The sequence below is a fragment of the Coregonus clupeaformis genome, chromosome 33 (genome assembly GCF_020615455.1).
Source record: "Coregonus clupeaformis isolate EN_2021a chromosome 33, ASM2061545v1, whole genome shotgun sequence".
Taxonomy (NCBI): domain Eukaryota; kingdom Metazoa; phylum Chordata; class Actinopteri; order Salmoniformes; family Salmonidae; genus Coregonus; species Coregonus clupeaformis.
In genome coordinates this window covers 16,256,878-16,274,563 of record NC_059224.1, presented here as the reverse complement: position 1 = coordinate 16,274,563, position 17,686 = coordinate 16,256,878, and the positions used below count along the sequence as shown (strand labels likewise).

The window sequence follows — 17,686 nt, the reverse complement described above, 5'->3', positions numbered from 1 at the left end:
GTTACAGGATGCAAGACAGAACCTTGAGGATTCAGTGGCTTTATGAGTGTTTAAATATAGTGTCTTAAAGAGGATCCAAAAGATGTCCTCAGGCATTTTTTGCCAAAACAATGCATATGCATATTGTTAGCTCAGAGACATTTGGACGGTAAACATAGTGTTCCATATTTGTCAAGTTGTGTGTATATATAATAAAAACATGTTTATGTATTTCCTTTAGGGAGACTGGTTGTCTTTGCTGGATCTCCATAGCTTTAGCTATGTCCGTTACATCGCCCGCATTTCTGTTTTGTATAGCTTGAACTGTCCATGGGTGCCTGGTTACTACTGGATATCTACTTGTGTGGTTCACACAGCTTGGTTAAATGTATATGCTTAACAATGTTCCATGAATCTTGATTTTTTTTGGGGTGTGCCTTTTGTTGATTCAACATTTTAAAAAATAATGATGTAAGGACAGGGCTTGATTGGGCTGTTCTTTTTTTGTTTTTGTTCCCTTAGCAAAAAGGAATCTTCACACACAAAACATTGCAATATTTCATGTTATCATTTCATGTCCAAAGAAACAATAAAATAATATGAATTGGATGTTTTTGTTTTGTGTTACCCTATTCATGTTCAACTGTCTGTGTGTGAGAGAGAACTGAATACTTGAAAAGAGAAATCAAGGACAGAAGTTCAGCGTCACTATGTTGGTCACTTCTCATAGGGTTAGCCTTGCACCACCAGAGGGTGACATAATCCATCTGATGCTGTATTTGTTGTGGAAGTGACGTCGGTTAGAATAGTCTGTGTGTGTGTCTCAGTTGGATCTGTATTAAGGCAGGCATGTAAACGTTTTATTCTACTTCTTTCTCTTTGTAACACTTTCATTGTCTAGTTGTACCGTTTTTATTATGTAGATATGATTGGCTTGACTGGAATGTTAGACTTGCATGACAATTTTCTTATTGGTGGCAGAGTAACGTTAGTGGCAGAACTCCAGAGAGTAATTTAGCTAGTTAATGAGGTTGCAAGGCTAGGATTAGGATGCTTTACGTCTGGTTGACTAGGAACCATGGTTTTTATGTTGAATAAAGATAGAATAGTGTCACTCTCAGGATTACATTAAGTACGGCAAATATGACTGCGTACACTTCATATTGATATCGCTAGCGGTAGTTAGTTACAGTGTAGTAGAGTTGTCCAAATCCAATTTTGCTCCCTCCCCCCGTGATCATGTAATGCGGGGAACGTTATGTGGCAGCACGTGTCATTCATCTGTCTGCCTGCCAGTAATTCGATTGCATGAGCTGCATAGTAGGCTAGCCTACATTTTCCATATGGCCGCAGTTACTTCGTCCATGTTATTAGTAAATAAACGTTTTGTTGTCTACTTAGTGATATCAAGAAACTGAACTGATATCACCCAACCATTGGCTGTTTTCAAAAGTCATAATATTGTCATAATGAAAATAGTAATGTCTCATATATCTAAAGTTATATATTGAACTACCAATGTCCACACACAATAATCAATCAGGTGATGACAAGGCAAGGCATATGGGTTCTGACCAGTTATAAGAGGTTCTGACTAGATTGTCTGTGTTCCAGCATAGAGCGGAGAATGGCGGGCCTGTGGAGATCCTACCAGGCTCTGATGACCAGGCGTCCATGGACTGTCCAGATAATCACAGCCGGTATGAAAACACCCACTACACTAGGTTACATTGCAGTGACTACACTATGTCCACTGTCCCCCTCTACAGCAAAGCCCCTGTCAAGAGTCCCAGAATTTCCCCCAAAGATAGACAATTTCCCCCAAAATGTTGTCTGAGGCTTTCACCTGATTTCAGCAGCTTCAGCTTTTTCAGCTCGGAGGTCAAATCCATCTCACGGACTGTGTCTGTCCAAATGTTTACAAATGCAATCCCCCTATTCCATGGCTCATGGATGAGAGCTCAGGGTCTGAATGGGGTTGTTGGATGAGAGATCGTGGTCTGAATGGGGTTGTTCAATATGTGCTGTACCCTAAAATGGAACCCTGTCTGTATTCTGTAAATATTTGACATGTTTCCTGTTGATTCAGTGACAGTGTAGCTTGTGGTGGCAAACATCAGAGGAAGCACTGTGACTACTAATCAGAGGATCTAGGCAAATATGACTTAATCATAAGTGTGGAACTTGCCTTGAAGACAGGCAAACCATAATGTTCTCCTTCTATATAGTTGTATTAAGTCCTCTTGTAGAGGTGTTTTTCCTATGATGCTGAAGTGTCAGATTAACCAACATTTACATGCCCACACTGTTTTTTTTCTTCTGTTAACACAAGATGGCAGTGAAGAACAGTCTTTTCATTACCCTCACTAGCCTATAGGTCCTTGAGGTGATGGAAATGTCAGGATTTGGTGCCAGCCTTGGTTTGATAGCCTATTAAATCTAATCAATATTTGGTCAGATATTTCACCCTGATTTGATAGGAATATTTGGCTGACTCAATCCTCTATAACATATACTTCAGTGGTAGGCCAAGTCTATATTGTCACTGTCAGTGTAAAAAGGCTTTGATATTTCCCCCTATTTGTTACCTTGGTGTTTCTCCTCTCGGAGGCAAAGCTGTGTCTGTGTGACCGATAACAATTCAGAGAGGAAACGTCAACAACATCCCTATTTATACAACCACACGCCAAGGTGCTGCCAAGGCTACATGAGACTGCCTGCTAAATCAACCTTTTTGGGATGATGAAAACTGGATGCTATTACGAGTGTTTTGTTTTCCCACCACAGTAAGTAGGCCTAACTATCCAAAGGACACAGTCGGCTTTTTTCCCAATCTGATCTCATGCCTCAACACTTGTCTTGTTACTAGGAGAAACAATTGGCTAATTAGGGAAGGGCCACGCCCCTGCCTTAGTCATAGCCTCACTGATTGGATAAGGGCCGCCAGTGTCAAACCGCCTAGAAGCCTGGCAGTGGCAGAGCTGTCCTCTCTCTTCTTTGCCATTATAAACAAAGGTGTGTTATGAGATTACAATTTAATTGATTATTTATATTTTTCTGGAATGTGTCCACATAGATTTGAAGGAGATATCCGGTACAGGGAAGACTGGTTGTAATAAGAAGCATTAGTGACCTTCATAGGCAGCTGGGTTAAGGGGTTGCAGGCAGGGTGAACATTTATGTAATCAAGATGTCTGACTTGAAGAGTGACTCATCATCTTAGTTTTCACTGGAGAGAGAGAGAAGGGAGATAGTGTACTGGTTTACATTTAGCTACTGTAGCTGTGTGGAAATGCAGTTTGTATGTACTGTAGTGCACTGGAGACCTTCAGAAGAGTGAGAGAGGGCACCAGATAAGGAGATATAACGAGTGTATGTGTTCTCCCCACTGAGGGGACTCCCAGACCTCAGAGACAAATGAACATCTGCTCTAAAAAGGCAGAGACACAGCAACTGCAGACACACCCAAACTTTACTGACCTCTGTTTAGCTTAGCTCTAGGTCTGCTTACCTAGCCTGTATGATACATGGAATTCAGTACCTGACATCAGTCAGTCAATGAATGGATAGAACAATGGATGAATGATTGAATAACGAACAAACTGAATGAGAAAAAGGGAGATCTCAGGACACCAGTGAGCTACGGTAGCAGTAGTTGAATCTCAAAGTCAAGTTGTGAGTGTGGATCCTGAGAGGTACTCCTACCAGGATGGGATGGGTCAGGCTGGGTTGGCTTCATCAGTTAAATGCCTCTGAGGGCTCAGTGGGTCCCCTCCCTCCCCAGTGGAACAACCATCAGGCCCCATGGGGAACGCCTGCCAACTCTTCCCCAGATCACTTCACTTAGCCTGGGCCACGTCAATCACCATTAGCCTCTATAGGCTCTGGCTCTCCCTCAAGGACGGGCCCCTGGAGCCGCAGCCAGCCAGCCTGCCAAGCTAGCTAGTGCTGAGATCAGCACTCTCACTAAGGGAGGGGAGAGGAAGCTCGTTGGCACCCTTTGACTAGCTACCGTACCATGTCTCAGTGGGCATCAGTTGGTGGCTATTAGCTAGATAGATATGGTATTACATTTTGGAGAAAACAAGATGTTTTTCCATCACTGAACACTCACAAAGGACCTTACAAAAGATACATGGTAGTTGTATGAGTGTATGCCTATGTGGCTGGCTGTGTTTAAGGATGAGCTCAAGTAGTGTTGATAACTCCTGGGTTTCTCAAGGTTTATGGCTGCTTTGTTCTGTTCTTAAAGGGCCAGTTATTACAATAAAAGTTTACAATGAAGGACACAGTCCGCTCAGATAGATCTAGGTTAATCTGATCTGTGAAGGTGTTTGTGTGCGTGCATTATGTTAAGGGTGAGTTGTAGATGCTCCAGTAAAAGCACATGAAAGGTTCCACCCTCTTCCCAGTCGTTTATTTTGCCGGATCCATCTGCCATTATTAGTTATTCCATGACATTTTAAGGAAAAGTTCGATCATACAAAGAGGGCTTGTTTGCCTTGGTAAACATTATTATTAAGGCCCAATGTCCGTTTTAAAATATGATATTTGGCTGTGGGAGATAGAGGCAGGTCTGAGCTGACCTCAGGTGAAGTTCCTTGCTTAGTGTGTCATACATGAGAAGCACAACACCTCATCCTCTTGCTGATGGAGCTGGGGGTCCGTAGACTGGGGCTCCACCATGGCCTGATTCCAAACCAATCTAGCCACATTTCACTACCCCCTCCCTGCAAATCTGAGAGCATATGGTCCACTCAGTTTTCTCCATGGTTTGATCAGGTTAGTTTGTGATCAACCTTTTCTCGAATGAGTGTGTGTGTCCCCTGTCCATCAATTTCCCCCTCAGGTTGTGTTCCTTCGTCTCTCTGTCCCTCCCCACTGTGTCCCTCCATTCATTTCCACCATGAGAGGTGAGGGCCATCTGACCCAGGTCCTGTGTGTGTGTCTGTGTGTGTGTGCGCGCGCGCACGTACGCTTTAGTGTTTGTGTGTTGTTTGAGGAGTGGCCTGAGGGGCCAGTCAAGCTCACATTGCCCAGACCAAACTGTTTTTGAACCAGGCCATTTTCTCTCCTTACTCCTTAGTCCCCGCTGCACCACACAGCATCATCATTTCACAATGGCCAAGCTAAAAACAGAAACACACATTCTGTAGCTCTGCCGTCAGTGGCTGGATGGGCTGTCAGTGTGTCAGTCATGGTCCTCACTCCTCACCGAGTCATGCATCTCAAGTCCTAGCCTAGTCATCCTGCATCTTAAACAGGATGCTGTTCTGGAGTTTAGAGGTGTAAGCTTTGGCCCAGGCAGCGCTCCCAAGAGACAGACAGGAGGTGTGGTCACTAGGCGGTAGTCTAATACGCTCCCATCTCTCCCTCTCTGTGCCTCCCGAGTGGCGCAGTGGTCTAAGGCACTGCATCGCAGTGCTAGCTGTGCCACTAGAGATCCTGGTTCGAATCCAGGCTCTGTCGTAGCCGGCCGCTACCGGGAGACCCATGGGGCGGCGCACAATTGGCCCAGCGTCGTCCAGGGTAGGGGAGGGAATGGCCGGCAGGGGATGTTGGTAGAGCATGGCGTTTTGCAACGCCAGGGTTGTGGATTCGATTCCCACGGGGGGGCCAGTATGAAAAAATATATATATATAATGTATGCACTCACTAACTGTAAGTCGCTCTGGATAAGAGCGTCTGCTAAATGACTCAAATGTAAATGTTAAAATGTAGGGGAGGGGATTCTCCCTCTCCATGGTGTCTCATCAGCCCTTTCCCCTGTTGTCTTTCTGTCCCATTGCCCACAGTCAGGGCTGCTCAACTCTATTCCTCCTGATAGGTAGCACACACACACACACACACACACATACACCCCACACAAACAAACACATACACACTGTGTACTCCTTTATCTAGTAGGCCTACTGTCTGCCAAAAGTTGTTTACAAGAATCCACAATTTCCTCTGTTACGAACCTCCATGAAACCCGCTCTATCTCCACAGGTGTTGTATCAGTATGACTCTGTTCATTAACTGCTGGGTGAGAGCTGGCATTTATCTGACTCTTCAGACCTGCCAGTGAGAGAGTGTCACAGAGAGGAATGCTTTGAGCCTGAAATTGGCTTGTGCTCATATCTAACGAGATACTGGCTACTTTTTTTACGCAGAGAGTACAAATTTGTGTTGCTTTGTCTCTTGTTGTGATGTCAACAAAGGCAGAACACATTGGTCTGTGCCTGTATTGCTTGTTGTACAGAGTATTGATGGAAATGTTTTTCCACTCAGAAGTTTTCTAGTCGGAGACATGGTGGAGAGGAGCTTATTTTAGATGCTGCATCATAACAAGTTAGGAGTCACCGTTTTCACAACTCTTTGTCGAAAGCGGAAACAACACACCCCGCAAAGAAACCACACTTTTTAGCCTGGAAAAATGTCAGCTGTTGTCTATCTAATTGACGTGTAGTCATCTGACCCAGGTCCTGTGTGTGTGTCTGTGTGTGTGTTTATCATCAACCAATCTCGCTCAGTCATATTCATCAATGCATCTCCTAAATCAAATGTTTGCATCCTCTGCTGTAGATTTCCCATATGAGCTGATCTCCGCAGAGACATGCAGGCCGTTGTTTGTTTAAGCATGTATAAATAATGCATGTGTATGTTTGTCCCCCCTCCTTCCCGCGTGGGGGCGAGGGGATCGATGGCCCCAAGTCCAGCCAGCCTCTGGACAGCGGAAGGGAATAGGACCCGTGACATTTCCAACAGATTGGAGGTGACAGCTCTGTCTTCTTGATTGGCACTCCCTGTGTGTGTTGACAGGAGGTCACGCGCGCACGGGCGATTCCAGGCCAGCGTAGGCCAAAAATATTTTTGGTATCTCAGATTGTTCAGGCAATTCTCACTTAGAAACTTCATTGGGAGGAAGGATGTTTGACATGCTTTTTACATTTGTATCGCAAACCATGATGAAAGTGGCCATTTTAGGCCCTTTTTAGACCTATACATGCCTCCTGTAAGACCTTATGATCCATGAACCCTACATGATACAGACAACATCTTGGTGACATTATACTCCTTATAGCTAGTATGGAGTATGTTTAGATTCTGAAATACACATTTTCACATTAATTTATTCAACATAAAAAATATTATTATATCAAAAGTACCCTTTTTGATTTAGCTAATTGTTACTCTTAACAAATATGCTCTTCAAACACGTCAACTTTCCAAAGTGGGCTCTCTGGTACTTTTAATGATATGACCCTTTTTATACATAGAAATTGACATTCTAGGTTAGTGGTAGTCACTAATAATTCTGAGGGAGACACTTTTTTAAACAAAATCACCGGGCGAGCCACCATAACAATCGGAGAATGGTGGTTGGGGGGGTCAGTAAGTCAAATGGATTCATACATTATATTTAGGATACTATTAACATGGACTATCAAGCTATTTTAATCTCGGACTCTCTATTTTATGTCACTTGGGGGTATCAAAAACAAATATGTAAAAAATAATTTGAATCTGACCTTATTGCCATTATCTCAATAAAAGTTATAGCACAAAGATATGTAAAATCAGGTAATGGTATATTTCAGTCTAAAGAAACGAGTCCTGCACAGCAGGATTCCACATACGTGTTCCTGAGAGTCTCTGCCTTCAGGAATGGGGTGAGGTCATAGTCAGTAATAGCTCCAACCGTTCAAAATCTTGAGGCAAATTTGTAGGAAGAAAACTATTTGAAGATGCACCAGAAGCATTAAAAACTGCTTTTACTGCTCCGTTAGCGGATATCGGGTTCTATGAACTCAACAGCGCAATCAGCTGACTATGAAAAACACAACACATTCATTCAGAATATTGCCATGAGCTGCCAATTAAGTTGTCGACAGACGCATGCGTCTCATGAGACGCGCAATGACTATGCCTGTTATAGGTCATTAACCAGTCACAGCCCCCCATTAGGATTGCACATTAAGCAAATTACCAGCAGAGGGAGTTCACTTTGAATCCATTTTCCCATTCACTGTGTTGGTGGTGCTCATAACATTTATCACAACTTTAGAATTAGCAGAGCGCCGATTTTTGTCGTAGCGAATGGTCAGGGGGCCAGAAAATAATTATGATAATTTGTACACTTCAAATTGACCACAACTTAACCCAAAAAGAGATTGTATTTGAAATAGCAATAATTTCATACCTTGATTACATTGAGACTTTTTATTTATTTGTGGGAATATTTGGGAACAGACATTCTAAATTAAACTAATTTTTTGCCAAATTCCTGGTGATTTTCAGTATTTTTGGACCCTAAACAAAAAATCGCTAATCGGGCCGCCTGTTTCCGACCGCTACTATAAGGAGTATAATGACACCAAGATGTTGTCTGTATCATGTAGGGTTCGCTGATAATAAGGTCTTACATGAAGCATGTATAGGTCTGAAAAGTGCCTAAAATGTCCACTTTCATCATGATTTCCTCAAAAATGGTTTGTGATACAAATGTACAAAGCATGTCACCCAATTAAGTTTACTATGTGAGAATTGCCAGAACAATCTGAGATACCCAAAAATAATCTCCCATAAACACTGTACACATACACACACACATGCAGGACACAATCATATCCTACTGAGGCCTATCTGGCAATGGCATCAGTTTCCATCAGTCACTGTGGCCAGTGGTCATTGACTCCTCTCTCTTGAGTGCAGATGTATTTACAGAGCAAGGAGCTTCTGAATGGTTTGACCTATCCTGTGTGACCGGGGCAGACACACTTCAGTGCGTCAGTAATCCCGACGTGTGGCAGTAAGGGCCTCCAATGACAATGACTTACAGGACCAGTGTATTTTAGGATTACTCATTCAGTCAGAGCTTTGTTGATGAGGCCAAAGGACAAATGTTAACATTTTAAATGTTTTGTTTTATTACATGTGACTCTAAATCATGATAATCAGCCTTTGCTAAATCACCTCAATGGATTTGAGTGCTTGTGTAAAATAAATGTACAGTGCATTCGGAAAGTATTCAGACCCCTTCACTTTTTCCACATTCTGTTACGTTACAGCCTTATTCTAAAATGGATTAGATAAATAAAAATCCTCATCAATCTACACACAATACCCCATAAGGACAAAGCGAAAACAGGTCTTTAGACATTTTAGCAAATGTATTAAAAATAAAAAACAGAAAGATCTTATTTACATAAGTATTCAGACCCTTTGCTATGATACAAAAAATTGAGCTCAAGTGCATCCTGTTTCCATTGATCATCCTTGAGATGTTTCTACAACTTGATTGGAGTCCACCTGTGGTAAATTAAATTGATTGGACATGATTTGGAAAGGCACACAGCTGTCTATATAAGGTCCCACAGTTGACAGTGCGTGTCAGATCAAAAATCAAGCCATGAGGTCGAAGGAATTGTCTGTAGAGCTCCGAGACAGGATTGTGTCAAGGCATAGATCTGTGGAAGGGTACCAAAAACATTCTGCAGCATTGAAGGTCCCCAAGAACACATTGGCCTCCATCATTCTTAAATGGAAGAAGTTTGGAACCACCAAGACTCTTCCTAGAGCTGGCCGCCCAGCCAAACTGAGCAAATCGGGGGAGAAGGGCCTTGGTCAGGGAGGTGACCAAGAACCCGATGGTCACTCTGACAGAGCTCTAGAGTTCCTCTGTGGAGATGGGAGAACCTTGCAGAAGGACAACCATCTCTGCAGCACTCCACCAATCAGGCCTTTATGGTAGAGTGGCCAGATGAAGCCACTCCTCAGTAAAAGGCACATGACAGCTCGCTTGGAGTTTGCCTAAATGCACCTAAAGGACTCTCAGACCATGAGAAACAATATTCTCTGGTCTGATGAAACCAAGATTGAACTCTTTGGCCTGAATGCCAAGTGTCACATCTGGAGGAAACCTGGCACCATCCCTACGGTGAAGCATGGTAGTGGCAGCATCATGCTGTGGAGATGTCTTTCAGCAGCAGGGACTGGGAGACTAGTCAGGATCGAGGGAAAGAGGAACGGAGCAAAGTACAGAGAGATCGTTGATGAAAACCTGTTCCAGCGCGCTCAGGACCTCAGACTGGGGTGAAGGTTCACCTTCCAACAGGACAATGACCCTAAGCACACAGCCAAGACAACACAGGAGTAGCTTCGGGACAAGTCTCTGAATGTACTTGAGTGGCCCAGCCAGAGCCTCCTGTTTGTTGAGGCCCGTTGGATTTGTATTTTGCTCCTGTGACTATTAAAGTCGGATCAACTAAGCTTCTGTGTCCTGCGCCTGACTCCAACACCGCATCCACATCAGCCCCTGACAGAACAACACACCATACAATGGAGTCAGCAGGAGCAGCGGCGGCGACTGAGTCGCTGGAGGATCGGGTCAGCTGCCAGGACGCCATGATCCAGCAACTCGGCTCCGCCATGCAGGAGGTAATGAACACCCTGCGCCGATGGGAAAGGGGAGGCGTGCCCACACCTCCTCCTACATTACCACCACCATCGGCCAGCCCCACCAGACCAGCTCCGGAATCCAGTGGGATTCGGCTCTCGCTCCCGAGGGAGTATGATGGCACCGCAGCCGGGTGTCAGGGGTTCCTCCTTCAGGTGGAACTCTACCTGGCCACCATACACCCGGCGCCCTCGGGATACGAGAGCGTTTCCGCCCTCATCTCCTGTCTCTCCGGCAAGGCGTTGGAGTGGGCCAACGCCGAATGGAGGGGAATAGACGCCGCCACCATCAGCTACGTGGAGTTCTCCCGCCGCTTCAGGGCAGTTTTCGATCACCCTCCTGAGGGTAAAGCGGCGGGGGAGCGTCTGTTCCACCTCCGACAGGGGAAGAGGAGCGCACAGGAGTTCGCCCTGGATTTCCGGACTCTAGCGGCGGATGCGGGGTGGAATGAGAGGGCCCTCATCGATCACTATCGGTGTAGCCTGCGTGAGGACGTTCGTCAAGAGCTGGCCTGCAGGGACACCAATCTGTCCTTCGACCAGCTAGTGGACATGTCCATCTGTCTGGATACCCTGCTGGCCACCCGCGGACGTCCCGAGATGGGGCCGTCCATTCCATCCCCCAGCACCTCCGAGCCGAGCCCAATGGAGCTTGGGGGTGCTGGCGCTAGAGAGAGTAGGAGAGAGAACCCGAGGGGGGCCGTCCCCTGCACCAGCTGTGGCCGTAGAGGACATACTGCGGCTAGGTGCTGGGGAGGGTCTCCAAGGAATCGAGACAACAGGTCGCGCACTGGGGAGGTCATTTCAGGTGAGTAGGCGCCCACTCACCCAGAGCTCTCTGTTGTTCACTTGTGTATACCTGTGGTATTTCCTCAGGTTGCATCTCATTCCCAGCATAAGGCGCTAGTCGATTCAGGCGCAGCTGGGAATTTTATTGATCGGAAATTTTGTTCTAAGTTAGGGATTCCCCTCCTGCCCGTTGATGCACCCTTTCCTGTCAATGCCCTAGATAGCCGCCCGTTGGGATCTGGGTTGATTAGGGAGGTCACAGCGCCACTAAAGATGAAGACGCAGGGGGGTCATGAGGAGATTATTCAGTTGTACCTCATTGACTCTCCTGCGTATCCCGTGGTGCTGGGGGCTTCCTTGGTTAATCACCCATGACCCCACCATTTCGTGGCAACAGAGGGCTCTCAAGGAATGGTCTGGCCAGTGTGTTGGGCGATGTTTAGGTGTTTCCGTTGGGGCGACCACGGTGGAGAGTCCGAACCAAGTGCCCGCAATGCACATTCCCCCTGAGTATGAGGATTTGGCACTCGTGTTCAGCAAGACGAGGGCGACGCGATTGCCACCTCATAGACAGGGAGATTGTGCGATAAACCTCCAGACAGGTGCGGCACTTCCGCGGAGCCATGTGTATCCTCTGTCTCAAGAGGAGACGGCGGCTATGGAAACATACATAGCTGAGTCCCTGAGACAAGGATACATACGGCCCTCCACTTCCCCTGCGTCCTCGAGTTTCTTTTTTGTGAAGAAGAAGGATGGAGGTTTGCGCCCGTGTATTGATTATCGTAGTCTCAATCAGATCACTGCGAAATACAGTTACCCTCTACCTCTGATTGCGAGTATGACTGAATCATTACGCGGAGCGCGTTTCTTCACAAAACTGGATCTCAGGAGCGCTTATAACTTGGTGCGCATTAGGGAGGGAGATGAATGGAAGACGGCATTTAGTACCACCTCAGGTCATTATGAGTATCTTGTCATGCCATACGGGTTAATGAATGCTCCTTCAGTCTTCCAATCATTTGTGGACGAGATCCTCCGGGACCTGCATGGGCAGGGAGTGGTAGTGTACATTGACGACATCCTAGTGTACTCTGCTACACGAGCCGAGCATGTAGCCCTTGTGCGCCGAGTGTTGGGTAGGCTGTTGGAGCATGACTTGTATGTCAAGGCAGAGAAATGTCTGTTTTTCCAGGAGTCCATCTCCTTCTTGGGTCATCGGTTGTCCGCGTCAGGGGTGAAGATGGAGATTGACCGGGTGTCAGCCGTGCGTAACTGGCAAACCCCAACCACTGTTAAAGAGGTGCAGCAGTTTTTGGGTTTTGCCAATTACTACCGGAGGTTTATCCGGGGTTTTGGACAGGTAGCAGCTCCCATTACTTCCCTGCTGAAGGGGGGCCCGGTGCGTTTGCAGTGGTCGGCTGAAGCGGACAGGGCGTTTCGTAAACTGAAGGACCTGTTCACTTCGGCTCCGGTGCTGGCGCACCCGGAACCCACTTTAGCGTTCCAGGTAGAGGTGGATTGGGGCAGTACTGTCGCAACGCTCCGGCACGTCTCCTAAGCTCCGTCCCTGCGCTTTTTATTCTAAAATGCTCAGCCCGGCGGAGCGTAATTATGACGTAGGGGACAGGGAGCTGTTAGCCGTGGTTCAAGCCCTAAAGGTGTGGAGGCATTGGCTTGAGGGGGCTCAACACCCTTTTCTCATTCTGACTGATCATCGTAACCTGGAGTACATCCGGGCAGCGAGGAGATTGAACCCTCGTCAGGCTAGGTGGAACATGTTCCTGACCCGGTTCGTTTTTAAGATCACTTACATCCCAGGGTCCCAGAACGGTAAGGCAGACGCCCTGTCCCAGCGGTATGACGCAGAGGAGAGGTCCATTGAGCCCACTCCCATACTGCCGGAGTCTTGTCTGGTGGCACCGGTGGTATGGGAGGTCGGTGCGGGAATTGAGCGGGCGTTACGCACCGACCCTACTCCCCCAGAGTGTCTAGTGGGTCGGACGTACGTGCCGCTCGAGGTCCGTGATCGTCTCATCTATTGGGCTCATACGTCACCCTCCTCTGGACATCCAGGTATTGGCCGGACAGTGCACTGCCTTAGTGTTAAGTACTGGTGGCCAACATTGGCTAGGGACGTGAGGGTTTATGTCTCCTCCTGCTCGGTGTGCGCTCAGGGTAAGGCGCCTAGACACCTGCCCAGGGGGAAGTTACAACCCCTGCCCGTTCCACAACGGCCGTGGTCTCACCTCTCGGTGGACTTTGTCACGGACCTTCCCCCCTCTCAGGGGAATACCACTATTCTGGTCGTTGTGGATCGGTTCTCTAAGGCCTGTCGTCTCATTCCAATGCCGGGTCTCCCTACTGCCCTACAGACCGCTGAGGCTTTGTTCACCCACGTCTTCCGGCACTACAGGGTTCCTGAGGATATAGTGTCTGATCGGGGTCCCCAATTCACCTCTAGAGTCTGGAGGGCGTTCATGGAACGCTTGGGGTCTCGGTTAGCCTTACCACGGGTTACCACCCGGAGAGTAATGGGCAGGTGGAGAGAGTGAACCAGGATGTGGGTAGGTTTCTGAGATCCTATTGCCAGGGCCGGCCGGAGGAGTGGTCGGGGTATATCCCCTGGGCAGAGATGGCTCAGAACTCTCTCCGCCACTCCTCTACTAACCTGACCCCTTTTCAGTGTGTGTTAGGTTATCAGCCGGTTCTGGCACCATGGCATCAGAGCCAGATCGAGGCTCCTGCGGTGGATGAGTGGTTTCGGCGCTCGGAGGAGACGTGGAACGCTGCCCACGTACATCTGCAGCGGGCCATCCGCAGGCAGAAGGCGAGCGCCGACCTCCACCGCAGTGAGGGTCCAGTCTACGCCCCTGGAGATCGAGTCTGGCTTTCGACTCGAAACCTGCCCCTTCGCCTGCCGGAAGCTTGGCCGGCGGTTTGTGGGGCCATTTAAAGTCCTGAGGAGATTGAATGAGGTGTGTTACAGGTTGCAACTGCCTAAAGACTATCACATTAACCCCTCATTCCATGTGTCTCTCCTCAGGCTGGTGGTAGCTGGTCCACTCCAGGAGAGTGAGATAAGAGAGACCCCTCCGCCCCCACTGGACATCGAGGGGGCTCCGGCGTACTCAGTCCGGTCCATCGTGGATTCGAGACGTCGGATGGGGGATCTACAATATCTCGTGGAGTGGGAGGGGTACGGTCCGGAGGAACGGTGCTGGGTGCCTAGGAGGGACATTTTAGATCCATCCCTCCTGACTGAGTTCCATCGTAGTCATCCTACGCGCCCTGCTCCACGTCCTCCTGGCCGTCCCCGAGGCCGGGGTTGGCGCACAGCTGGAGCCGCGCGTCAAGGGGGGGGTACTGTCACGAATTCCGCCGAGACTGCTCCTCCTCCTTGTTCGGGCAGGCTTCGGCGTTCGTCGTCCCCGGAGTACTAGCTGCTACCGTTTGATGTTATCTATGTTTGTTTGGTCTTGTCTGATTAGTGCACCTGTTCCATATCTCGTATTGATTATGTCACCTATAAGTTTCCTTTGGTTTTGTTTGTAGTTGTGTGTTGTTGTACGCCTGTCCGTTGGTGTAGGTTATTTGTTTTCTTGTTGTTAGTGCTTTTCACACTTTACGCACTGTTTTGCGTATTCGCTCGCCTCCTGTTTGTTGAGGCCCGTTGGATTTGTATTTTGCTCCTGTGACTATTAAAGTCGGATCAACTAAGCTTCTGTGTCCTGCGCCTGACTCCAACACCGCATCCACATCAGCCCCTGACATGTGGGAACCCTAACCCTAACCATATAAAGGTGTGTATGAATTTAATGTGTGTTAATGTTCAGACCAAGCATCACGGCTCTTAACAAAACTCCCCCCTACAGAAGACGCCTTCGTCCAATGACTCTTATGTATAATGTAATGGAACTAAGAGTCATGATCAAGGGCTAGGAATAAGCTAGCTAGCAAGCTAGCTACAACAACTCCATCAACAGAATACTGCACGTTTTTTGGAAATGAGTGGTTAAATACCGATCGGATTAATGTCATTGTTTATTTCAAGGTATGTGTTTATTTTTGCTGAACTGCCTGATCTTCATTGGCCAATATAACTTGAAGGATATCATGGTAGCCAATGTTTGTGTTAGCCATTTACCTGGATTTACTGCTGCTAGCTACTAGTAGCACTCAGGTTAGCATGTGGCTAGCTATAGCTACCATTGGCCAACAACAGTGTTTTAGTCAGTTTGGTTATAGACGTTCAGTGTCTACTGTAATGTTAAAGGTTTATCTTGATTTTGTGTAACAGTAAACAAATGCTCCTAATAAGTGATGTGTTTCAAGGCTGTTAGTGGTTAGCTATTAGGGATAATGTAAGCCAGCAGGGGTGTAAAAGGGGCTATGCTACAAGCCTGTGTGCTATATGTGGTAAAAATATATATATATTTGTTGAGACAGAATAAAGAAAACACAGGATATGCTCATATCATATGTTGGCTTTATTCAGAGTGCAAAAATATTTTTCAAAAACAATAGGAGGACTAGGTCTTATGTGGACAGTGGCTTCACTCCTGCTGTGTATTCCCTTGTGGACAGTGGCTTCACTCCTGCTGTGTATTCCCTTGTGTGTTCTTCTCTTGACATCATTTTCCGAACGCTTTCCCAACATGACTTCAGTCAAATTCGGATTTGAATATAAATTTCTCCCAAAATACAAATGTAAAGTGATATGTTGTATTGGGACTTTTAGTTGGAAGGATGAAACAAATCAAAATGTTTAACAGCAACCTAATCTTCCCTTTTAATATGAATGCACTAACTGTAAGTCTCTGGATAAGAGCGTAGGCAAAATAGCAAAAATGTCAATTTGACAATCTTTGGGTAGAGTGGACATGTGTAGAGTAGGACCAATGCCCAGTTAACCATTCCTCTGCTACAGTGTAACTACAGTCTATTTATTTATGTCTCAAACCATAGAGATTTATTATAGTACACTCATTAAATCAATTATAACAGTAGTGGTGCATGTGGTGAGTCAATGTTGATTATTTTTAGGTACATTATGTCTGATAATCATCAGTAGTGATGTCTGATGTTATCAGTCTTTGAACCATGTGAAGGTCTGTAGGTGTACAGGGGATTAATGGTTAATGGTGGCTGATGTCTTTGAATGGGCTTCTACTGCTTTGTCTGTCGTTGGCACCGTCACCGGTTGGCATGTGTCTGTCTAAGCACGTGTCCGCAGACTGCTGGCACAGAGTGGCAGATGACCGCATCCCAATGATCTTCTCTGTTACTCACACTCTCACTCTCTACCCCTCCTCTCTCACGTCCTCTCACCTCCCTCCCTCTTTTCTCTCCCCTCTCTCTCTCCTGCAGGCACGCTGGTGGGGGTGGGTGATGTCATCTCCCAGCAGGTGCTTGAGAGGCGGGGTCTAGCCAATCACAACGTGATACGGACGGCCAAGATGATGAGCATCGGATTCTTCTTCGTCGTGAGTCCTCTTCCTCGCTCTTCTTCTCTTTTATCTCACTGTCTCACCTCAAAGGACTGGTTAGTGTCAGTGTATCAGTCTTGACTTCACTTGTACTACACACATGCATATTGGGTTGTGCTCTCTCTCTCTCTCACACACACACACACACAAGGGAGAAGAGGTTTGTTTGGGGTCATGTTAAATGGAGAGGATCATGTGCTGTCACAAACACTCCATTGGCCAGCTGTTAAAGGGGAACAGCTCTATGACTGTGCGTCAATAGCAGCCACAAGTAGGTATGAGTAGGTCTCTGAAGGAGTGAGAGAACAGCTGGGTAGCGTGGGCTTAAATCAAATCACATTTTATTTGTCACATTTCTTGAACAACAGGTGTAGACTAACAGTGAAATGCTTACTTAAGGGCCCTTCCCAACAATGCAGAGAGAAAGAAAATAGAGAAATAATAGAAAAGTAATAACACGTAATAATAAATACACAATTTGTAACGATATCTTGGCTATACAGTGCATTTGGAAATATTCTGACCCCTTTACTTTTTCCGCATTTTGTTACGTTACAGCCTTATTCTAAAATTGATTAAATCGTTTCCCCCCCCCCCACTCATCAATCTACACGCAATACCCCATAATGACAAAGCAAAAACAGGTTTGTAGAATTTATAAAAAATAAAAAACGGTTATATATCACATTTACATAAGTATTCAGACCCTTTACTTAGTACTTTGTTGAAACACCTTTGGCAGCGATTACAGCCTCGAGTCTTCTTGGGTATGATGCTACAAGCTTGGCACACCTGTATTTGGGGAGTTTCTCCCATTCTTCTCTGCAGATCCTCTCAAGCTCTGTCAGGTTGAATGGGGAGCGTCGCTGCACAGCTATTTTCAGGTCTCTCCAGTAGCTGGGCCACTCAAGGACATTCAGAGACTTGTCCCGAAGCCACTCCTGCATTGTCTTGGCTGTGTGCTTAGGGTCGTTGTCCTGTTGGAAGGTGAA

At 46.6% G+C, this 17,686-nt stretch overlaps 1 protein-coding gene across 2 annotated transcripts in view; it reads left to right on the top strand.

Annotated features, from left to right (window-relative positions):
- The first annotated feature begins 760 nt into the window (after positions 1–760).
- Positions 761–17,686, top strand: part of LOC121549275 (protein Mpv17) — a 61,633-nt gene continuing 44,707 nt past the window's right edge. Inside the window, exons 1-3 of one of the 2 annotated variants that reach the window (XM_041861134.1) lie at positions 761–826; positions 1,594–1,679; positions 16,576–16,691. In XM_041861134.1, coding sequence (XP_041717068.1) covers positions 1,607–1,679; positions 16,576–16,691 — 189 coding nt within the window. In that variant the 5' untranslated portion in view covers positions 761–826; positions 1,594–1,606. The remainder of the gene's footprint in view (positions 827–1,593; positions 1,680–16,575; positions 16,692–17,686) is intronic. The other variant, XM_041861135.1, reaches the window with a different exon arrangement.